A 20,497-nucleotide genomic window follows, 5' to 3' on the forward strand; every position below is an offset into this window, starting at 1 on the left:
AGGCCTGTACCAAAGGCGAGTGAGCCGCCAAGGGCAGTGACTCTGTGCTTCCGTAGGTACTGTGTGAAGGAGAAGGTCCTGAGCTGGGCCAAGCAGAAGCGGGTGGTGCAGTGGGCTGGAGCTGGTATACGTGTATACCAGGACTTTACGGTGGAGCTGGTGAGGAGGCGGGCTGCCTTCAACCGGGTGAAGAGGGCACTGTACATTAGCAAGGTGCAGTGCGGCATTGTATATCCAGCGAAGCTAGCTGAGGGTGACTTATAAGCTCAGGGACTTTTATTTTGGAACGGCGGAAGTAGCGGAGGAGTTTGCGAAGGCAGAAGGACTGTGGCAGAACTGACAAATTGGGAAATGGCTATGTGCCGATGTAACCTCATGACTGTATTTTCTTCTTTTTTGTTTCACTGCATGCGGGTGTAGGGGCTAAAGGAGCCAATGTTGTATATATTTGGACAAGGGAAGGGATTGGACTTTCACTCGAAATGAGGGCTCTTTGGGGTGTAGGTGGATATGCGGGGTGTGAGTGCTAAAAGGGGATCTCTGGGCTTTCCTCGGGCCGGGCAAGGGGGAAAGGGACCCTGGTGGGGGCCTCCACGCTGGCCGGTTTAAGCCGGCCAGTGAACGGGAGTGAGGTGGGGGGAGGGGCTGCGGCCATCGGAGCCTGGCAGAACGGGGTCCGAGTGGTCTAGCCGGGGTGGACAGTTGGGGGGAAGGAACCAAGGTTGGGAGGAGGAGTTTTACAAGAGCCAGTGGACGGGAGGAGCTGGAGACTTTGGCGGGGGGGGGGGGGGGGCTGTAAAACTCTTGGGTATCATGTACGGTACTCCTTCAGAGGCTGGATGGCGTTGAGTGTAGTGGGGGGGGGGGGGGAGTGGACTCTATAGGTCAATGGTGACCATGGGCGGTCCCGGACTCCTTTTTCCTTTTCTCCTTTGTTTTTTGCTTCCACCGTGGGAGGGTTTGGTTTATTGGATGCATATATTGACAGGTGGGCCGTTGTTTGGGGTGGTGGGAGGATGGGATCATTGGTATTGTTAAGGGGATTGATTTTGTATTTGCTCCATTTACTGTTTGGGGGTGGGGTGTAAATTTTTGAAGGAAAATGTGAAAATGTAGAACAAAAAAATATTTTTTTTAAATATGAACTGTTGGAATACAACTCAAAATAAGCTTTACCAGATTGGTTGTAAACTCTCCTCCTATAACATCTCCTCGGCCAAACACATCAACTCCAACATAGACATCAGCATGCCGTTCCTCCATTAGTGTCACCATTCGTTTAAGATGTTCCTCCTTCCAATTATAGTTTAGAAAAATACCATCACAGGAATCAAAAAATACTCTGTAAGAAAGGCATGAAGGTGACCAAAGCTACAAAAAAAATAGATACTTAACAACAAAATAACATACCAGCAACATTTGACACTGGCCATATAATAATATAATAATCGCTTATTGTCACAAGTAGGCTTCAATGAAGTTACTGTGAAAAGCTCCTAGTCGCCACATTCCAGCGCCTGTTCGGGGTGGCCAGTATGGGAATTGAACCCGCGCTGCTGGCCTTGTTCCGCATTACAAGCCAGCTGTTTAGCCCACTGTGCTAAACCAGCTCCTATAGCCAGCCCCTATACCCATGTGTTGGTTAATAAAATGTGCGAGTTTCAGAGCCACTTGTTGAAGTGTCATCCCATTTGGAAATACTCCATTCAGTCTCATTCTGGAAGTTAACTGAAAAATATGCAATAATCTATTTTATCAGACTAGTGTGACAGCACAATTCTGGACTTTGTATGAATCTTATAAATCATTCTTCTAGCTTACTTTCAACATTGTGTTCAACATTAATCATTATTTGACCTTTGATATCATGGCACAACCACATGCTTCTCAATTGTTAATACGCACATGGATTATTGTTTATGTCACAGGCAGTTTAGAGAATTGTGTTGGACATTGAACACTAGCGGCTGTTGCAATTCTAGACAGGCACTCAAAAACTCTCAAGAGCACAGCAGCACCAGTTCTCACTGTCTCAAATCATCACACTTGGGCCTGAAAAGGTTCCAAATTCTGATCTTCAAAATTAACTCTTATAGAAGTTTAAGAAGTTGAACAAAATATGTTTTGTACCTCACGGCATCACAGGGAACGTTTTAAAGTTGTTTTTTTAAATAACCTTTCCAAAATATGGAAGATCCAAAAAGGTACCGAGAAAATTAAGATACTATCAAAAGTAGTTGATTAAGCAACTTTAACCAGAGAAGGTGCCCAAGTGTTTTTTCAATAAAAATTTATAAAATATTTGCAGGAATATGTTCACGCTAATTTCATCCAAAAGAACTACACATCCCCATAGATTTACATAGTGTGGAACAGATACATGGATGTTCTAATACATGTTATGGAACAGATGGTATATATTGTCTACTTTAGTACAAGTAATTCAGAGTAGCTTAAAAAAAAGCACAACGAACAATTGTGAACATTGGGCAAGAGACTGACCACAGTGACTGGTGAAGTATCTGTAAGTGAATGATAAGCATGTTTCCTATTGAAGCAACTGGGCTCCTTAAACTGCAGTGTAATGGTCATAGCAAAACAAATATACTGCAAGCAGCACATGTACTTTCTATATAAAGCCAAATGTTAATCATTCGAAAACGGTATTGTTATAAAAAACAATTAACCCCAATCCCAATATTATTACTAAGGTGTAAATAGGCTACAGGCAAGCTAAAAATAGGCCAGAGTTCATTATAATGCAAACACACAAGAAAACGGGTAATAGAAACAGCAAAGGAAAAGACATTGGGTCAGCAAGCCTCTTATTAAAATTATATATGTGCAGATAGAATTTAACAGAAGGTATATTCTGCTTTCTGAATTCCTCTCCTCCCTGTAGCGATCCTCTCAACAACAGCCTCCCACTACTGAGCCCTAAGGTCTGAAATGTAATTGGCCTGAATTATTCAAGCTGCAGAGACAAGAGCCTTCAACCATCTGCATTAAAGGGGTTTGATGATATCACTATGTGATATAACTTTAAGAAAAAAAACATGGAGTGGATTGGAATTATAGCTAGGACATAATTGCATATTTGGCCTCCAGCAAGTCTAGCTTAGCTGTAAAGAGAAGTCAAAGCTACAATGCTGATTGGCCAGGTTTGGTGGCCTGTGTCATGTTGGGTGTTCTGGTCTACAACAGGTCAACACGGCTGGAGATGGTGTAACTGTATTTTATTAACAATTCAACTGTAATAACATACTGTAAGCTTGGGTACGTGCATTACCAGCTTATCTGTGGACCCTGTCCTATCACTATCTAGGTGAGGCACTCAGCATATGGTAAATGTCTGAGAGGCAGGCTGTGAGCTCTGTGCTCTGAGCTGGCTGCTGCTAGAATGAGCGGGAACTCTGGTGTCCCCTGTCTTTATAGTGCGTGTGCTCTCACTGGTGATTGGCTGCGATGTGTATGCTGGTTGGTCCCACTGCATGTCCATCAGTGTGTCAGTATGTGTGTGATTGCACCATATGCTGATGTATATCATGACATCCCCCCTTTTCACAAAGAATATGTGCCTACATGAGAATAAATAAAGTGTAGTGAGTGTGTCTGAACATGTGAGGAGATTTGCAGAAGCACCCGTGTCCAGGCGGAATGTGATCTGGGATCGGTTGACCGTCAGGGTGGCACACCACTCGTCGTCCGGATCAATGCTGTGCACCAACAGCAACTGGTACGTTCGACTCGGGGACAGCTTGTTCTTGTTGATGACAGCAATGCGGAAAGGCTCCCTGTCCTCAGTGTCACTGGTCTGTATGATGTCAGGATCGGACTCGGTGAACGTGGGTAGAATTGCCCGAACATTTCTGCGAGGCTGGTTAAACTGTTACGAGTTGGCAGGCTGAGGTGCTCGACAGCAGACAGCATAGTGGCCAAGTCTGCCACAAAATAGGCATTGTCGCGCTTTGGCCGGACATTGCCGCTTTAAATGGGCGGAGCCATAGTTGCCGCACGTCATGACGTCAGTGCGTTCATTGTGCCACCGCGCATGCGCGGTGCGGTCTTGCGTAGTGCGCGCCTGTGCATCGGGTCCCTCCGTGTCAACGCCCCCTCTGTTGGCGCGTACAGGCACGGGAGACAGCGGAAAGTGCGCGAAACGGCCGCCCTCCTCCGGGCCACGGGCCGGGAGGTACTCGATTGTCTGGACCTGCTCCGCCTCGTGGGGCCTCTGCCGCGCCGTTTCAGCCGCCTGGATGTGTGAGTACCGGCTGGTGGCGTTCTCATGCAGGACGCAGTTCTCGATGGCCGTCACTAGGGTGAGTTGCTTGATTTTAAGGAGCTGCTGGCGCAGTGTGTCCGACATGACCCCGAAAACTATCTGGGCGCGTATCATGGAGTCAGAGGTGGGCCCATAGCCGCAGGACTGCGTGAGGATGCGGAGGTGCGTTAAATAAGACTGGAAAGGCTCGTTCTTACCCTGCAGGCGCTGCTGGAACAGGTACCTTTCGAAGCTTTCGTTAACTTCAACGCTGAAGTGTTCATCAAATTTTAGGAGCACCGTCTTCTTTTTGGTTTTGTCCTCGCCGTCCGCGAATGTAAGGGAGTTAAAGATGTGGATGGCGTGTTGCCCTGCCGTGGAGAGAAGAAGGGCAATCTTCCTGGTGTCCGATGCATTCTCCCTGTCTGTGGCCTCTAGGAAGAGCTGGAAGCGCTATTTAAAACGCTTCCAATTCACCCAGAGATTGCCAGCGATGCGTAGCGGCGGCAGCGGGTTGATGTTCTCCATGCTGCAGGATGGCGGATTGCTGATAAGTTGCAGGTAGGTCTCACAGGGGCTAGTATGTGTCCACTCCTGGAACCATGTCGTGTTGGGTGTTCTGTTCTACAAACAGGTCAACACGGCTGGAGATGGTGTGACTCTATTTTATTAACAATTCAACCGTAATAACATACTGTAAGCTTGGGTACGTGCATTACCAGCTTATCTGTGGACCCTGTCTATCACTATCTAGGTGAGGCACTCAGCACATGGTGAATGTCTGAGAGGCAGGCTGTGAGCTCTGTGCTCTGAGCTGGCTGCTGCTAGAATGAGCGGGAACTCTGGTGTCCCCTGTCTTTATAGTGCGTGTGCTCTCACTGGTGATTAGCTGCGATGTTGTGTATGCTGGTTGGTCCTACTGTATGTCCATTAGTGTGTCAGTGTGTGATTGCACCATGATATGCTGATGTATATCATGGCAGCCTAAAGACTAGTTGTTCAAACTACCCATTCAAAAGACAGATGGTTTAGTTGTGATAAGGGGAGCCAAGGCTTCAAGGCTGATTGGAAGAACGGTCTTGATCCTAGAATGTTTCAGGACCTCCGATTAGTTAAATTAAGGTTAGATTGTTGTGGGAAAGCTAGGAGCGCTCTTCCTATTGGTCAAGAGTTGCAAATATTGGGTTAGAAGTCGTTAGTCATGTTGGCACAGCTGCACATACTTGGGCCAAATGTTGCAAAGCCAACTGCAAAAAGGGTATAAAAATAAAGGTGCAAAACTGAGGTCTTTGCATTTGCCAATGTTTAGAATTTGTCATAGAACATTCGCTGGACTCATTTGGTGGGAGGAATTAAAATGAAAATCGCTTATTGTCACAAGTAGGCTTCAAATGAGGTTACTGTGAAAAGCCCCTAGTCACCACATTCCGGCGCCTGTTCAGGAGGCTGGTACGGGAACTGAACCCACACTGCTGGCCTGCCTTGGTCTGCTTTAAAAGCCAGCTATTTAGCCCTGTGCTAAACCAGCCCCTTAGCTGGAAGAGAGTTAAGAGTGGGGTACTTGCTAGGAAGAGGAGGTCTTTTGGTGCAGTGGTTGGCATCCTTACCTCTGAATCAGAAGCTCCAGGTTCAAGTCCCACCCCAGGACTTGATGTCCAAGGCAGGTCAAACAGGTCCAGTAGCAACCTGCAAAATCCTTCCAGCACACCAATGACAGGCGATAAGAATGGGAGAGACTGCTGGTCAGCCATGCTTGATCCAGAATGGCGTTCCCAAGCTAGAAGCCTCGGGTGACAGACTTGCAAACTGTTCCAGGAAGAGCCACACTATGGAAACACATGAAAGTCTGCCTTGTGCACCACAAGGTGTGGGAAGAGAAACAACAACTTGTTGGGAAGTTAATATTTGCATAGCATGTTGCCAGTTGACGGGTATTTGTCACAGGTTATCGGGTTGCCATAAGAACCCAGTTTTAGTTTGTGATTAAAGTAATTATCACAGGGCTGAGGATTGCAGCAAGAATCCAGTGTAGTGATATCATGGTTGTGTTGTACTTTACCAACTGATCACTAGGAGTCTCACTAGTATAAAAGTGAATGTAAAGTCAGCTGACCAGACACTGGCTGGAGGAAGTAAAAGAGAAAGCTTGCACATGCATGATTTTGCTGTTCATCTGTTGTCTTGTATGTAGTTTACTCCCAGTTAATGTTGATAAATCGTTCATAACTTTAACTACAAGTATTCTTATAATAAATCAGGCCATCCAACAAGAATATTACATCTAGTACTAGAAATCAGTGGTAATAAAGTAATTGCGTTAAGAGAGTGAGGGAGAGAGAACACTCAGCAGGCAGTTGGGAAGTGGGTAGCTGCAGCAGTTAAAGTGGATTGGGAACTCTAATAGTTAAGGCAGACTGGGCAGTTGTGAGTTGGAAAAAGATCCACCAGAGTTGAAGTCTTAAAGCTGCAAAAAGGGATTTGTATGTATGTAAGAGTTAAATTAGCTAAGCTAAAATCTCAAAGGACGTCATGAGTTAAGAGAACAAGTTCAAGAAAAAGAACCAAGAAGAGAAGACCCAAGGAGTCCTGACATTCATGGGAAAGACAGACTGACATGCGTTGGACTTGTGCATCATGCCAGGGCTCCACTAATGAAATGTTAAGTATCAATCTTTATTGCCCAATAAACTTTGTTAGTTTGTATTCTGAATTAATCTTTTTTGCCAATATGGTTATTCTTCGACAAGAATTTTCTTACTCCAAAGTTTAGCACAGAGTCTAAATTGCTGCAATATTCACTTACTTGTTGTGCTGATTAAGTTCATTCTGCCAGTCCAGATGCCCACTTTCCAGCACACTGTCATACCAGATAACTAGGCTGTGCGGAACAGCTTGCTGCATCCTGGAACGGAAGTAACTAAGAAATCCAGGCACATTCTTAACTGCATTGGGCTACAATAAAATAAAACAACAACAAACATTATTTGCATGAAAAATGGAATGCCATCTACCAAGGTCACTTACTCGGCTTCGATAGAAATCACAGTTTTCAGATTCTTTGGTCCATGAGACTTTCAAGGCCCACTACAGCCCTTCCTGTAGAATGATACTTTGGAGGGATTTGTCTGCATCAATAACAGCTTTAAAAATACTTCTTCCCACACACACACACACACACGAGCTGCAATGCTTCAACTGGAGATTTTAAGTGACAAAGGGTTTTGAGACGGTGAAAAAGATTTTCTCCCCGGCTGGCGAGGCAGGGACAGGAAGCCATTAATTTAAAATGATCATGGAGGGATTTTGCCATCCTGGTGTACTGCAAACTTCTATGGTTCTGAACAGGCAAGGAATTAAGTAAGGGTAGCTCCCCTGCGCGGATATAAATCCTTTTCTGTTGAGCATCAGCTGCTGGTTTCCACAGCACAGCTATGCTGAAATAAAGCTACCGGATGGCCGGGGAGGTTTTCGTTCTTAAATACACATCCTGGTTTTCCTGGGGCCGGTAACCCAGTTGTCCCAACATTAGGAGCAGCCCCACTGTAGCACAGTCACATCATAATGCAAGCATGGTGCTATTCCCCCTCTAGTGGTTGCACGGTCTCACTACCCTTCCTGTGTGCACTGTGTTATATTACTGGGTCTAGTAATATGTATCTTTACCAGTTGCTGTTGATGCAGATGGTCTGATGGTGTGATCCTGAAGAAACCACTAGTCTTCAACTTAAGCATACTAATTTATTAAATTAACAATTGATTATATCCGAGTTCGACACTCTACAGAACTATCTCTAGAAATCAAGTAATAAAATATTGATGTATTAACTGATTCACAATTATAAATACTAACTATACTGAGAGCTATCTATCATACACTACTGCTTACTAAACGCTCCTGGGTTGAAAGAGACCAAGATCCTCTAGGAGCTGATACTTATACTGGGATCTAGTGGTGCCCTCTAGTGGTAGTGTTACAGCTAGATGTTATAAATAACCCTTTAGTTACATACACATTACACACTGGACAAAATAATCACTGGAATATGTTTCTAAAAATGGCAGCAGGTTAAAAGCGAAAGAAATTCCAAGGAGAACATTTTCTCTTCAAAGTGTTTCTCCGTTCTCTACCCAGAAGAAAAGGAATAACATTTTGTTGGAAATTAAGTTTCCTGTACCATTGGTCCTCTCCATAATGTCCTGGAGAGCCTTTATGCATTTCAATAGGGTCATAATTTTAGATGAGTCCGCAAGTTGGACTGCATCCCAACACACTCAGGAACACTTGCTGCAGGCAGCGTCTGAAGTATGCAGCCAGTAATGGTGCTTCCTGGGGTCAGAGAGCTTCAGTCATTCTTTTTATTGACCACCCCTCTCCAAGGCTTTCTTTCCCTCTAAATGATAGCTGTGATGGACTCAGACAATAGATTCCTGATGACTCCCCATTCAGGAGCGTTTCCAATTAGGCAAGAGCACCATGACTTTTAGAAGAAATGAGATACTGGTGAATAATCAATGTTGAGCTGACTGTGGCACGGTTGTTAAAAGATAACCTCTGGTTGATAAATTGTAATTGAGTCTCCTGTATCCCTCTGTGTGGTGGCACTAGCCATGGCTCTTATGACTGTCAATGTGATTGGAGACTCCATTTGACGTCTCTTTAATCAGTGGTTCCATGTTATTGGAGCACATTACAATAACACCAGTCACTACTCAGTAAGTGAAAGGATGACAGCCATGAACTCCAAGGCATCGCATGCTGGCAGAAATCACTAATGTTACAAAACTCAACTAGAGTTCATGATTGCCTGGAGGTGATTAGATTGGAGGAAGGAAAGTTCTCTGAGCAACTAACAATTTTACATAGTTTCACAGCCGATTATTCAGCAGCGCCATCGCAATGAACGAGAGGGGACAACAACTGAATTGAGGATCAGGATGGGTTTTTTTTTTTTAATTTAAATTTAAGGTACCCAATTCCTTTTTTTCCAATTAAGGGGCAATTTAACGTGGCCAATCCACCTGCACTGCACATCTTTGGGTTGTGGAGGTGAGACCCACGCAGACACGGGGAGAAAGTGCAAACTCCGCACAAACAGTGACCCGGGGCCAGGATCGAACCCGGGTGTGAGGCAGCAGTGCTAACCACTGTGCCGCCTCGAGGATCAGGATGGTTATTCAAGGCATAAATAAAATACTGATGAATATTAAAAAGCAAAATTTCTGCAAGACCACCATCAGATCTGATCCAGGACGACACTGTTCATTAGGAGCAGGAGTCGGCAATATGGCCTATTGAGCTTGTCTCTCCGTCCACTAACCCCCACCCCACATTAAATGTGATAATATCTTATGGCTGATCTGTTACGTAAACTCCACTTTCCCCACCCTATCCTCAGACAGTGGACTGAACCTCAGATCATTCCTAGAAATTCAATTTCTTACACACTGGTGCTCTGTTAGATAATGGATCTTTGAACTGCAGCAATTCATAGAATCATAGAATCCCTACATTCCAGAAGGAGACCATTCAGCCCATCAAGTCTGCACTGAGGCTCCAAAAGAGCACTTTACCTGGGCCCACTACCCCGCCCTGCCCCGTAACCTCGAAACCCCACCTAACTGTTGGAGACTAAGGGGCAATTTAACACGGACAATCCACCTAACCTGCCCAGCTTTGGGAGAATACCGGAGCACCCGGAGGAAACCCACTCAGACACAGGAAGAATGCGCAAACTCCACACAGTCACGCAAGGATGGGATAGAACCTGAGTCCCTGGCGCTGTGAGGCAGCAGATCTAACCGCTGTGTCGTCCTTTCTTTCAAACTTCAGGCGGCACGGTGGCACAGTGGTTGGCACTGCTGCCTCATGGCGCCGAGGACCCGGGTTCGATCCCGGCCCCGGGTCACTGTCCGTGTGGAGTTTGCACATACTCCCCGTGTCTGCGTGTGTTTCACCCTTACAACCCAAAGATGTGCAGGGTAGGTGGATTGGCCACCCTACAATTGCCCCATAATTGGAAAAAAATAATTGGGTACTCTAAATTTATAAAACAAAAGAAAATGCTTTCAAAATTCTACAGCGATTCATGGTGGAAACAATTAAATCCTTCCCTTCTTAACAGCAAATTCAATCAAATATTAACATCAGCAAGGCAAAACTATTAGCTACCCACAACAGTGAACTGTTGCTGCAGTGTTCGATCAAGGCTGTAAATACCCGGACGTCGGATTCACCCGGTGCCTGGGACTCACTGGCCGCACCTGGGAGACCAGTTTAGTACTGGTCCACACAAATGCCGGGGACAGGGCAGCCTGGCACCCTGGCAGTGCCAACCTGGCACCTGGACAGCTTGGCACTAGCTGGCTTTCACCGCCAGGGTGCCAGGCTGGCAGCACCAGGGTGCACAGGTGCCAGGTTGGCACTACCAGGGGTCGGGCCTTGTCAAGCAGGGGATGGGGGAGTGAAGATCGGGGGGGGGGGGGGGGGGGGGGTTGCTGGACAAAATGGCGTCCCAATCTTCCAGGAGCCTTTAGCAGGAAATCCCTCGAAGTGCGGCCTCGGCGGAGAGAATCGCCCCGAGGCCAGAACAAAGCAGCAGCCACCGAGAAACACCCCACTCGACAGGCCGTTCAGCGGACTTCAAATTCAGTCCGCTGAATCGCACCCCTGGTAAATAAATCGAAGTATCCTTGAAGAATATCATCAGCGCACCAACGCAGACAGGAACAAGACAGAAAATAAATGATCTTATCAGGGCATCAACATCAACACGCATTCTACAGATCGCACACTCCACATCAACAGCAGCTTGAGATGAATTGCAAGCATCATTTGTTGACAATAATGCGATAATTATAGTCAAATAATGTTAGCAGGATGATTAAGGAGTTGAGTTTTTTTTAATAAAACCCCACATTGTAACTTGCGCACACAATTCATTGGCTGTGAAGCTGGGCAGGCAGCCTGCTCTCAATCTGCACAACATATGTCTCCAGTGGGCCGCACAAAGGCAGCCAAGAAGAAGTCATCTCCAACGCTCCCTCCTTTCTTCCCTCCAGGAGCACTTTACCTCAGCCCCATTGGCAAGACTGAAGTTATCCACATTCAGCAGGTTTCAGCTCATCCAGGACTCTACCACCGATTCCTTATCCCACACCAAGTTCCTGTTGTCCTGCATTAGAATTCTTGTCCTTGTTTACATTCCACCCATGGCCTTGATCCTCACTATCTTCCACCCCGACAATCACCTCCCTACCCATCCAGAATGCCCTGTGTCACTAATTCTGGTATCTTGTGTATTCTCCTACCCCCAGCCTTACTTCACTCAGACAGCTGGTGGCAGCGATGTGCTGAGAATCACATGAAAGATGGCTCTCCCTGGGAAACTTCAATTTAGGTTCTTTTTAACCCGAACATCAGTCACTAAACCAACAACCTGGACTGACCCTTCCTCAACTAACAAGCACCCAAAGAAATGCTCTCAAATCAGCCAAGGAGTCAGAAAGAAAGTAAGAGCAGCAAGAGTCAGGAGAGGATGATCAAGACTGCAAACATGAGGAGTGAAGCGGAGCTGGACATTGATGTGTTGGGTGCTCTGGATCCGTGGAACACATACAGGCCACCAACACTTAAAATAGTGCAACACTATTTTATTAAGTCAGAAACTGTTGAACATACTTTCACTGTGGGTTAACACAATATTAGATTGAACTAAAGACCTATGCCTTGTCCTAACCAGTCTATGGCACTCAGCACATGGTGAAGATCTGTGCTGCAGGCTGTGAGCTTTGTCCTACTAGGAGGCTGCAGCTCGAATGAGCGGGAATTCTGATGCCCTCTGTCTTTATAGTGCGTGTGCTCTAACTGGTGATTGGCTGCGGTGTTGTGTGTGTTGATTGGTCCCGCTGTGTGTCCATCAGTGTGTGTCTGCACCATGATATACTGGTGTATATTATGACAGAGCGAGAGGGACCACCAACGCAAACACCAGCCCACCCATAGGCAGTGGATGGCGCTCCTCACACAAGAGCTTCTAAAACATAAGGACTCCATTAAAGAGGACCTCATGGTGACTGTGAAGTCACTGATAGTAATCGCTTTGGCCCCCTTCAAGGAGACGTTGGAGTGGTTGGAGCAGCGATTGGAGACCCAGGAATCGACGGTGCAGCAACTGGAATAAGCAGCAACTGACCAGAGTGATTGGATCGCCTCGTTCTAGGCAGAAGTGGCAAGGTTGGTGGCGGCCCAGGGAGCACTCAAGGGGAAGATGGGAGACCAGGAGAACAGGGCTCGCCGCCAGAACCTCAGGATTGTCAGGCGGCACAGAGGGCAGACACCCAACAGATTACGTAGCACGGATGCGAGGAAACTGGTCGGGGAGAAAGCTTCCCCAGCCCCCAGAAGTCCCGTGCACTCCTTCTTTGCAGGAGCCCCACGTCACGCCCTACCCCCTGATGACATAGCAGCTCGCCCACAATGATGTCAAGCCCCAACCCCAATGACTTCAATGTCCTTCGGACCCCACCCACCCTCACTTCAGACAATGCAAGGCACAAAAACCCATAATCTTGCTGCCCAGTCCAGTTGCTTTCCAGCCCAATTCCTGCCCAGCCCAGCCCTGTCACTCTCAACCTTGCTGCCTGGCTGGCCTCTAGCTCTGATCGAGTCACCCCACTGTCTCTGGCTGCTGCTCCCTGATTCTCCAAGACACTACGCCAGCACCTGCCTGGCCTTCTTTGCACTTCCCGACTGCTGCTCTGCTCACCTCTGGGCTCTTGCTCAGGTGGCTGAGCCTCGAACCTTGACCTTTGATGATGGTGTGTGCTCCTGGCTGGCTGCTGTTGCTGGTTATCGGGCCTGGCAGCCTCTGTTCTTTTTGGTTGGTTGTCAGCCCGACCGCCCTGCTCAACCTTGGCCTGGAGGTCGAGAGTTGCCCCGCTGCTCTCCTCGACGGATGTTGGCCAGCGCCTTCTCCTCACTCGTTGAAGGCTTTGCAGCAGAAGCGGACTTACACTTTTGGGGGCACACACAACCACCTCTCAGGATGGGGCCTCCCCATTGGCCGGGGCCCCACACTGCAGCATTGTGTGTTTCACTGTGAGTCTGCCTCTGGCTGGATAGAGGGCGAAAGGTTACTGGGGGTTTGTGGGAATGTGTATGTTAACGTTATCTTACTGAATGGCAAAGCAGGCTCAAGGAGCCAAATCACCTCCTCCTGCTCCGAATTTGCATGATTGCATCTTTGACCAGCCTTTTGTTCAAATCTTTGATCCCCTCCTAAAACCTCACTCTTGGCTTGTCAGTCAATCCTATCCAATTGCACCTCTATGACCTTGGGACATATTTCTACATGAAACGCACTACATAAACATATGTTGCAGTCGAGGTTGCTGTAAACTCACAATGTTGAAAGCAGCAGGTAAGAGCCAGTGCCCAAATAATCTGCAGTAATTCAGCTGCACTGCATCTGCAGAAATAGCTGATGCAGGTTTTCAAACCAGAAGCCTCGGCAGTAGATTTCCGCTTGCCCAGGAGGTGATGTCACAGTGACCCTTAGTCCTAGGTTCTCCCACAAACATGCTGCTTCTGAGTGACACAGTGGTTAGCACTGCTGCCTCCACAGCACCAGGGACCCGGGTTCTATTCCGGCCTGGGGTCTGTACTTGCGAAGTTTGCGCATTCTCTCTGGGTCTGCGTGGGTTTCCTCCGGGTGCTCCGGTTTCCTCCCACAGTCCAAAGATGCGCAGGTTAGGCGGGGTTGTGGGGGCAGGGCGGAGGATTGGTCGCTCTTTCAAAGGGTCGGTGGAGAATTGATGAATCGAATTGCCTCATTCTGCACTGTAGAGATTCTATGATTCTATGAAAAGGAAGCATCCTTTACTCAAATAATATGCGTCAACATAATACAGGGTCATTTTACTCACACTCAATTCATTTTCAATATTAACCAACCATCCATCAAACTGAAAGCAGTGGGCAATGAGCACCAGCTTATCGGCCATCGCACGGAACGTCTCCTCGTTCTCCAAGAAAGCCTCACAGATTGCAGCCCCGGCTTCCCATTCCGTGATGAAAGTTCCTGAAACCGAAAAGCAGCCGAATACAAAAATCAAAACTTTCTATTAAAATAACTTTGCCTGTTCGATTGAAATATCCGTCAATGAACATCTCTGCTACTGCATTCATCTGAGCACTAACCCAAGCAGAAAAAACATTCTGAAATTAGAACATAGAACATACAGTGCAGACGGAGGCCATTCGGCCCATCAAGTCTGCACCAACCCACTTAAGCCCTCACTTTCACCCTATCCCCACAATCCAATAACCCCTCCTAACCTTTTTTGGACACTAAGGGCAATTTAACATGGCCAATCCACCTAACCTGCACGTCTTTGGACTGTGGGAGGAAACCGGAGCACCCGGAGGAAACCCACGCAGACACGGGGAGAACGTGCAGACTCCGCACAGACAGTGACCCAGTGGGGAATCGAACCTGGGATTCTGGCGCTGTGAAGCCACAGTGCTGTCCACTTGTACCACCGTGACGCCCGTATTATAGAACAGTTTCTATAATACACTTTGTCTAACATCAGAAAACAAACCGAATAGCAGACAGAAGGGGAACTCAATACAGATACTGGGATCCATTCAATAGTATTTAAAAGACACTGGTGAAAACAGGAAACTTCTAACTCAGTGATAGTCTCTGAAATGATTCAAGTTAGCATTCTAGTCCTTGGAACATGGCAATTAAAATAGATTAAATTGCCAAAGGGGAAAACAAAACTCTTATGAATCGTTACAGCTGGAACATATTGCTTCCATCAACATGTCTATATATCAAACTACAGAAAACTAACCATACATTTTTGCCTGAGTGAAGCATCGATCATTTTCTGCCTAAACAGATCATATTTACCTAGAATAGCAACACCGTGCTTATGTGCCGCATTTGTCCAGCAGACTGGTGGGATGGTCACCATGTGGTGACTGAAATATACAAAGATGTCTATATATAGCCAGTGGTAAAAGACAAAAGGATTCTCTTCGTGCACACCTTGTATGAACCTGAAAAAAACAAAGCAGTTAGGTTAGTGTCAAATCTCCCAGAATCTCAAAGGGAAGATCAACTGAACTGAGTGTTGAATCTTCCCTTTAAGTGGCGTGGTGGTATTGTCAATGGTCAAGGAGTCCAGAGACCCAGGGTAATGCTCCGGGGACCTGGGTTCAAATCCCGGCAGGGCAGTTAGTAGAATTTGAATTCGATAAAAATCTGGAATTAAAAGTCCAAGGGTGACCATGAAACCATTGATGATTGTCGTAAAAACCCATCTGGTTCACTAATGTCCTTTAGGGAAGGAAATTTGCCATCCTTACCTGGTCTGGCCTACATGTGACTCCAGACCCACTGCAATGTGATTTGACTCTTAAGTGCCCTCAGGGATGGGCAACAAATGCTGGCCCAGCAAGCGACGTCCACATCCTATCGAAGAATATATTTTAAAAATCTCCTCAAACCAGTATGTTGCACTGGTTGGTCACTATGGAGCAACAATGTATCCCAAATGACACTCCAATGATAACTATCAGCTTTCCTATAAAAGACCTGCATCTACATGGTGCTTTTCACACCGTCGGAACCTCCAAAAGCCAATACAAGTAACAGAAGTCCAAATATCTGTACACACTTTCCAGCTCTCTTCATTTTTAACCAAACTGAATACATACAAAGAACTGTGATGATTCTTCACTGCTTATCAAGTGAGATTCTGACATTCCCTCTCTTGTAATTCCTGTTCGCAGTTCATAGTTGATGAACCCAACTAGTAGCACCTGCTGAAGGTTTCTAAATGTAAGGCATACACTGGTGAAGTGCAACATTGAAAAAACTGAATTTGCAACTTGTATTAAACAGCTACGTACAATTATCTTTGCTTTTCAAATACTTTTGGTGTATGAAACTCTTAAAAGGCAAGACTCAACTGACCACCGTGGGACTTCAATATTACCAGCAGAATGGTTAAGGGGGGAAAACCAGTGGATGTTTTCAGGTCAGTAAACAGCATTAGAGCACACAGGATGGGGGTATATACTGGCATGGATTGAGGATTAAATGAGTTGTGATTAGTGGGGTAATGCAAGGATCAGTACTTGGGCTTTTCGCAATCTTTATCAATGATTTGAATGTCATATTTCCAAGTTTGCGGATGACACAAAACTAGGTGGGAATGTGAGCTGTGAGGAGGGTGCAAAGAGGCTCCAAGGGGATTTTGACTGGTTTAAAGAGTGGGCAAGAATATGGCAAATGAAATATAATCTGGATAAGTGTGAGGTTATCCACTTTGGCAAGAAGATTGAATGTGCAGAGTATTTCTTAAATGATGAGAGGTTGGGCAGTGTTGATGTCCAACAAGACCTGGGTTCCCTTGTTCATTAGTCACTGAAAGCTAACATGCAGATGCAGCAGGCAATAAGGAAGGAAAATGGTATGTTGGCCTTTATCACAAGAGGATTTGGGTGCAGGAGTAAAGATGTCTTTCTTCAATTGCGTCGAGCCTTAATGAGACCACACCTGGAGTAATGTGTGCAGTTTTGGTCCCCTTGCCTCAGGAAGGATATACCTGTGATAGAGGAAATGCAGCAGAGGTTCACAGGCTGATTTCTGGGGTAGCGGAATTGCCCTACGAGGAGAAATTGAGGAGACTGGGCATGAATTCTTTCGAGTTTTGAAGAATGAGAGATGGGCTCATTGAAAGTTTTAAAATTCTTAAAGGGCTGGACAGGGTGGATGAGATAGGATGCTTCCGTAGCTGGGGGGGGGGGGGGCACTTGTTTATCTAGTCCCGGACCTGGTTAATTCTTCACTGTGCTATAATGTAATAGAGCCATGCAGCACAGAAAAGGCCCTTCAGCCCATCGAGTCTGCGCCAGCCAGTCAAAAACAGCCACCTACTATTCTAATCCGATTCCCCAGCACACGGCCCAGACCATTGTATGCTGTGGCATTGCTAATGCACAGCTAAATACTTCTTAAATGTTATGAGGGTGTTCTCTGCCTCCACCACCCTTTCAGGCAGCGAGTTCCAAACTCCGCCACACTCTGGGTGAAAAGGTTTTTCCTCACATCCCCTCCAAACCTCCTGCCCCTCACCTTAAATCAATGCCCCCTGGTCATTCATCCCTCCATCAAGAGAAAAGTTTCTTCCTGTCTACTCTTATCTGTGCCCATCATAATTTTCTACATCTCAATCATGTCCCCCCCACCCCCCTCAGTCTCCTCTGCTCCAGGGAAAACAACCCCAGTCTATCCAATCTCTCGTCATGACTAATGTGTACTTTATGTCGTAATTTAATTTACCAATCAAAACATGAATATAAATACGTGCAGCCAGCATTGTGCATTTGCAATTACATGAAAGGAAATGTTGCGCATTTTTGATTTCAATAACTAGATTGAAATAAATATTAAATCATTAATAATGACAAGATCAAAATGGCCATTGCAACAGTCGAACTTTCCAAGTTCACCAAATTGTGTCAAAGGGCAGAAGGTTTTACAGTATAAATGATGCAAGCGTGAATTACTCATGTTTCTCTCTGTTCCACTGAGGCTCAGACCACACTCAGTAACACTGTCAGGGTATTGATCGGTCATCATGTTATCCCGAGAAAACGCACCTGTCGCTCAAGTAGCCGCCAGCCATGTCATGACAGACCAGTGTCCTTGGCCGATCGCACTGCAGAAGTGGCTGCCGTGGAGCCAAGGGGATAGCAGCTTTGTTGAAGTTCTCATCTTGAATAAAAGGCTGCCACGATTGCAGTTCTGCGAGAGACGAGATGTAAAAGCTGACTGGTGCACTGGTGTCAGGGTCGTAGCAGCGGCCTGCAGTTAACAAAGGACCAAAAAACAATCAACTGACTTGTCTCCCACTTGCACACGACACTGAACCTTCGCAGTCACAATGATGACTTCTAAAAATTCACAACAAAACGTCAAGGGCTGGATGAGGCAGCTGGTTGGCTTGCAGTCCTTGAACCAGGGTTCAGACCAATCCTTGAAAAGCCTGCTCCCTCAACTCGGATGTAATGTCACTTCATGGAGAGTTGAGCAGTTTCAATTTGAAATACATTTGCGCGCACTCCAACCTTCCATGTCCTTTAATTACAGATAAAAATTCAGAAACGGTAGCAATTAAAATGCGAGAAGCCCAGCAATCCACAAGACAGGAAAACTCATCCCAATCTCTGGGTCACTTAAATCCCTTCGAAATATTCCAGTTTCAGGACTTCTGATCAGAGAATGCCGCCCTCATTTACTTGGGCCACACCAGTTGCTGAAATGTTTACATTCGAGTGAAATTTATAAGCAATAAGTATTTAGCATGGTCAACCACACCATAATGACTTTCTCCCACTGTCCAGCTCAGTGGGACTGACCTGGTTTGGTTCCAATCAGGCAGATCATCTGTGGTGTGGCTGCTCTTCCTACCACTGCATCGTTATCCCTGCATTCCCCCAAGGATCTTTCCTGGGTACTCTTCACTTCCTCACCTTAATCTACATTGGCAACATCATCCACAGATATAGAGTCAGCTTCTCCATGTGTACTGATGACACTCAGTTTACATATTCCCACGGCCGTTTCACTGTCTCGGACAATTTGTGAGACATCCAGCCCTAGATTAGCTGCAAGTTCTTCCAATTAATCACTGGGAAGACCAAGGCAATCATCTTTAGCCCCATCATAAACTTCATATCATTGTTACAGATACCATCCACGTCCTCAGCCACTGTCTCGGGCTGGGGTCCTTTTTTTTAAAAAATCTTTTTATTGGTATTTTCAAGAATTATCACCCCCACAACCTGCAAGGTAGGTGGATTGGTGGCCCTAAATTGCAAGTTAATTTGAAATACTTAAAAAAGAAATATAATTTAGAAAATACATTACTTTAGATAAAGTCACAATACTTAAAATTGGTTATTTAATATTAGAATTTCTTGCAAGCAGTTTCCTTGTTTTAGACATGTTCTTTTGCTTGACACCTGGGGCTTGAGTTAGAAGATTCATTTGGACTTAGAGGAAGCAAAAGTGTGAAAAATGGCCGAAACGAAGAAAATTAAAATGTGAAATAAATTGTTTGTACTGGAAATATTATTTTTTTCCAGCAATCATTTAAACACCTCTGTTTACACTCCAGTCGCACCACTGGATAAAACAGATAAAATACACAAAGCCAGGTACTTGAAATGATGCGTTCTTACAGTATCTCACAGTCTCCAAGTGTAAAGGTGGAAGTACTGGGAACACTTCAGTACAAACAACACACTTTCTGCAACCTGTACTCGAATGAAATACTTGACGATACATCAGATAATCTCTTTATATATTGAATCATTTTTCTTTTAAATAAATTTAGAGTACCTCATTATTTTCTTCCAATTAAGAGGCAATACTAGCGTGGCCAATTCATCTACCTTATACATCTTTTGGGTTGTGGGGATGAAACCCACGCAGACACGGGGAGAATGTGCAAACTCCACACAGACAGTGACCCAGGGCTGGGATCGAACCCGGGTCCTCAGTGCTGAGAGGTAGCAGTGCTAACCACTGCGCCACCGTGCCGCCCTATATACGGGCAGCACGGTAGGAGCAGGCAGCACGGTAGCATAGTGGTTAGCACAATTGCTTCACAGCTCCAGGGTCCCAGGTTCGATTCTCGGCTTGGGTCACTGTCTGTGCGGAGCCTGCACGTTCTCCCCATGTGTGCGTGAGTTTACTCCGGGTGCTCCGGTTTTCTCCCACAGTCCAAAGGTGTGCAGGTTACGTGGATTGGCCATGCTAAATTGCCCTTAGTGTCCAAAATGCCCTTAGTGTTGGGTAGGGTTACTGGGTTATGGGGATAGGGTGGGGGTGTGGGCTTGGGTATGGTGCTCTTTCCAAGAGCAGACTCGATGGGCCAAATGGCCTGTTTCTGCACTGTAAATTCTATGATATTGAATCATAAAAGAATTAACATAATAGATTGGAAGGGAGCAAAGTTCCTTCATTCCAACCAGCGCCCAAAAAGAAAATGCACCAGATCTCCATCACTAGTGGATGATAAAAAAAAAAACCACAACAACTCCAAATCTCTTGAAAGCATTTCAGTACTAACATCTGATGCATGCCTAATTACTGGGGTTTTTTGCTTGCGGTCTCACTCAGTCTATTATTAAGTTTGCTGAAGTTAAATGCA

The 20,497-nt window shown here is 45.9% G+C and overlaps 1 protein-coding gene across 1 annotated transcript in view; it reads right to left on the minus strand.

Moving 5' to 3' along the window:
- Nucleotides 1-20,497, minus strand: part of engase (endo-beta-N-acetylglucosaminidase) — a 64,828-nt gene that overhangs the window by 42,555 nt on the left and 1,776 nt on the right. Inside the window, exons 3-7 of the mRNA XM_072483400.1 lie at nucleotides 17,940-18,144; nucleotides 15,181-15,329; nucleotides 14,186-14,340; nucleotides 7,065-7,213; nucleotides 1,177-1,342 (exon numbers count right to left, since the gene is read on the minus strand). Coding sequence (XP_072339501.1) covers nucleotides 1,177-1,342; nucleotides 7,065-7,213; nucleotides 14,186-14,340; nucleotides 15,181-15,329; nucleotides 17,940-18,144 — 824 coding nt within the window. The remainder of the gene's footprint in view (nucleotides 1-1,176; nucleotides 1,343-7,064; nucleotides 7,214-14,185; nucleotides 14,341-15,180; nucleotides 15,330-17,939; nucleotides 18,145-20,497) is intronic.

The sequence above is a fragment of the Scyliorhinus torazame genome, chromosome 18 (genome assembly GCF_047496885.1).
Source record: "Scyliorhinus torazame isolate Kashiwa2021f chromosome 18, sScyTor2.1, whole genome shotgun sequence".
Classification (NCBI taxonomy): Eukaryota; Metazoa; Chordata; class Chondrichthyes; order Carcharhiniformes; family Scyliorhinidae; genus Scyliorhinus; species Scyliorhinus torazame.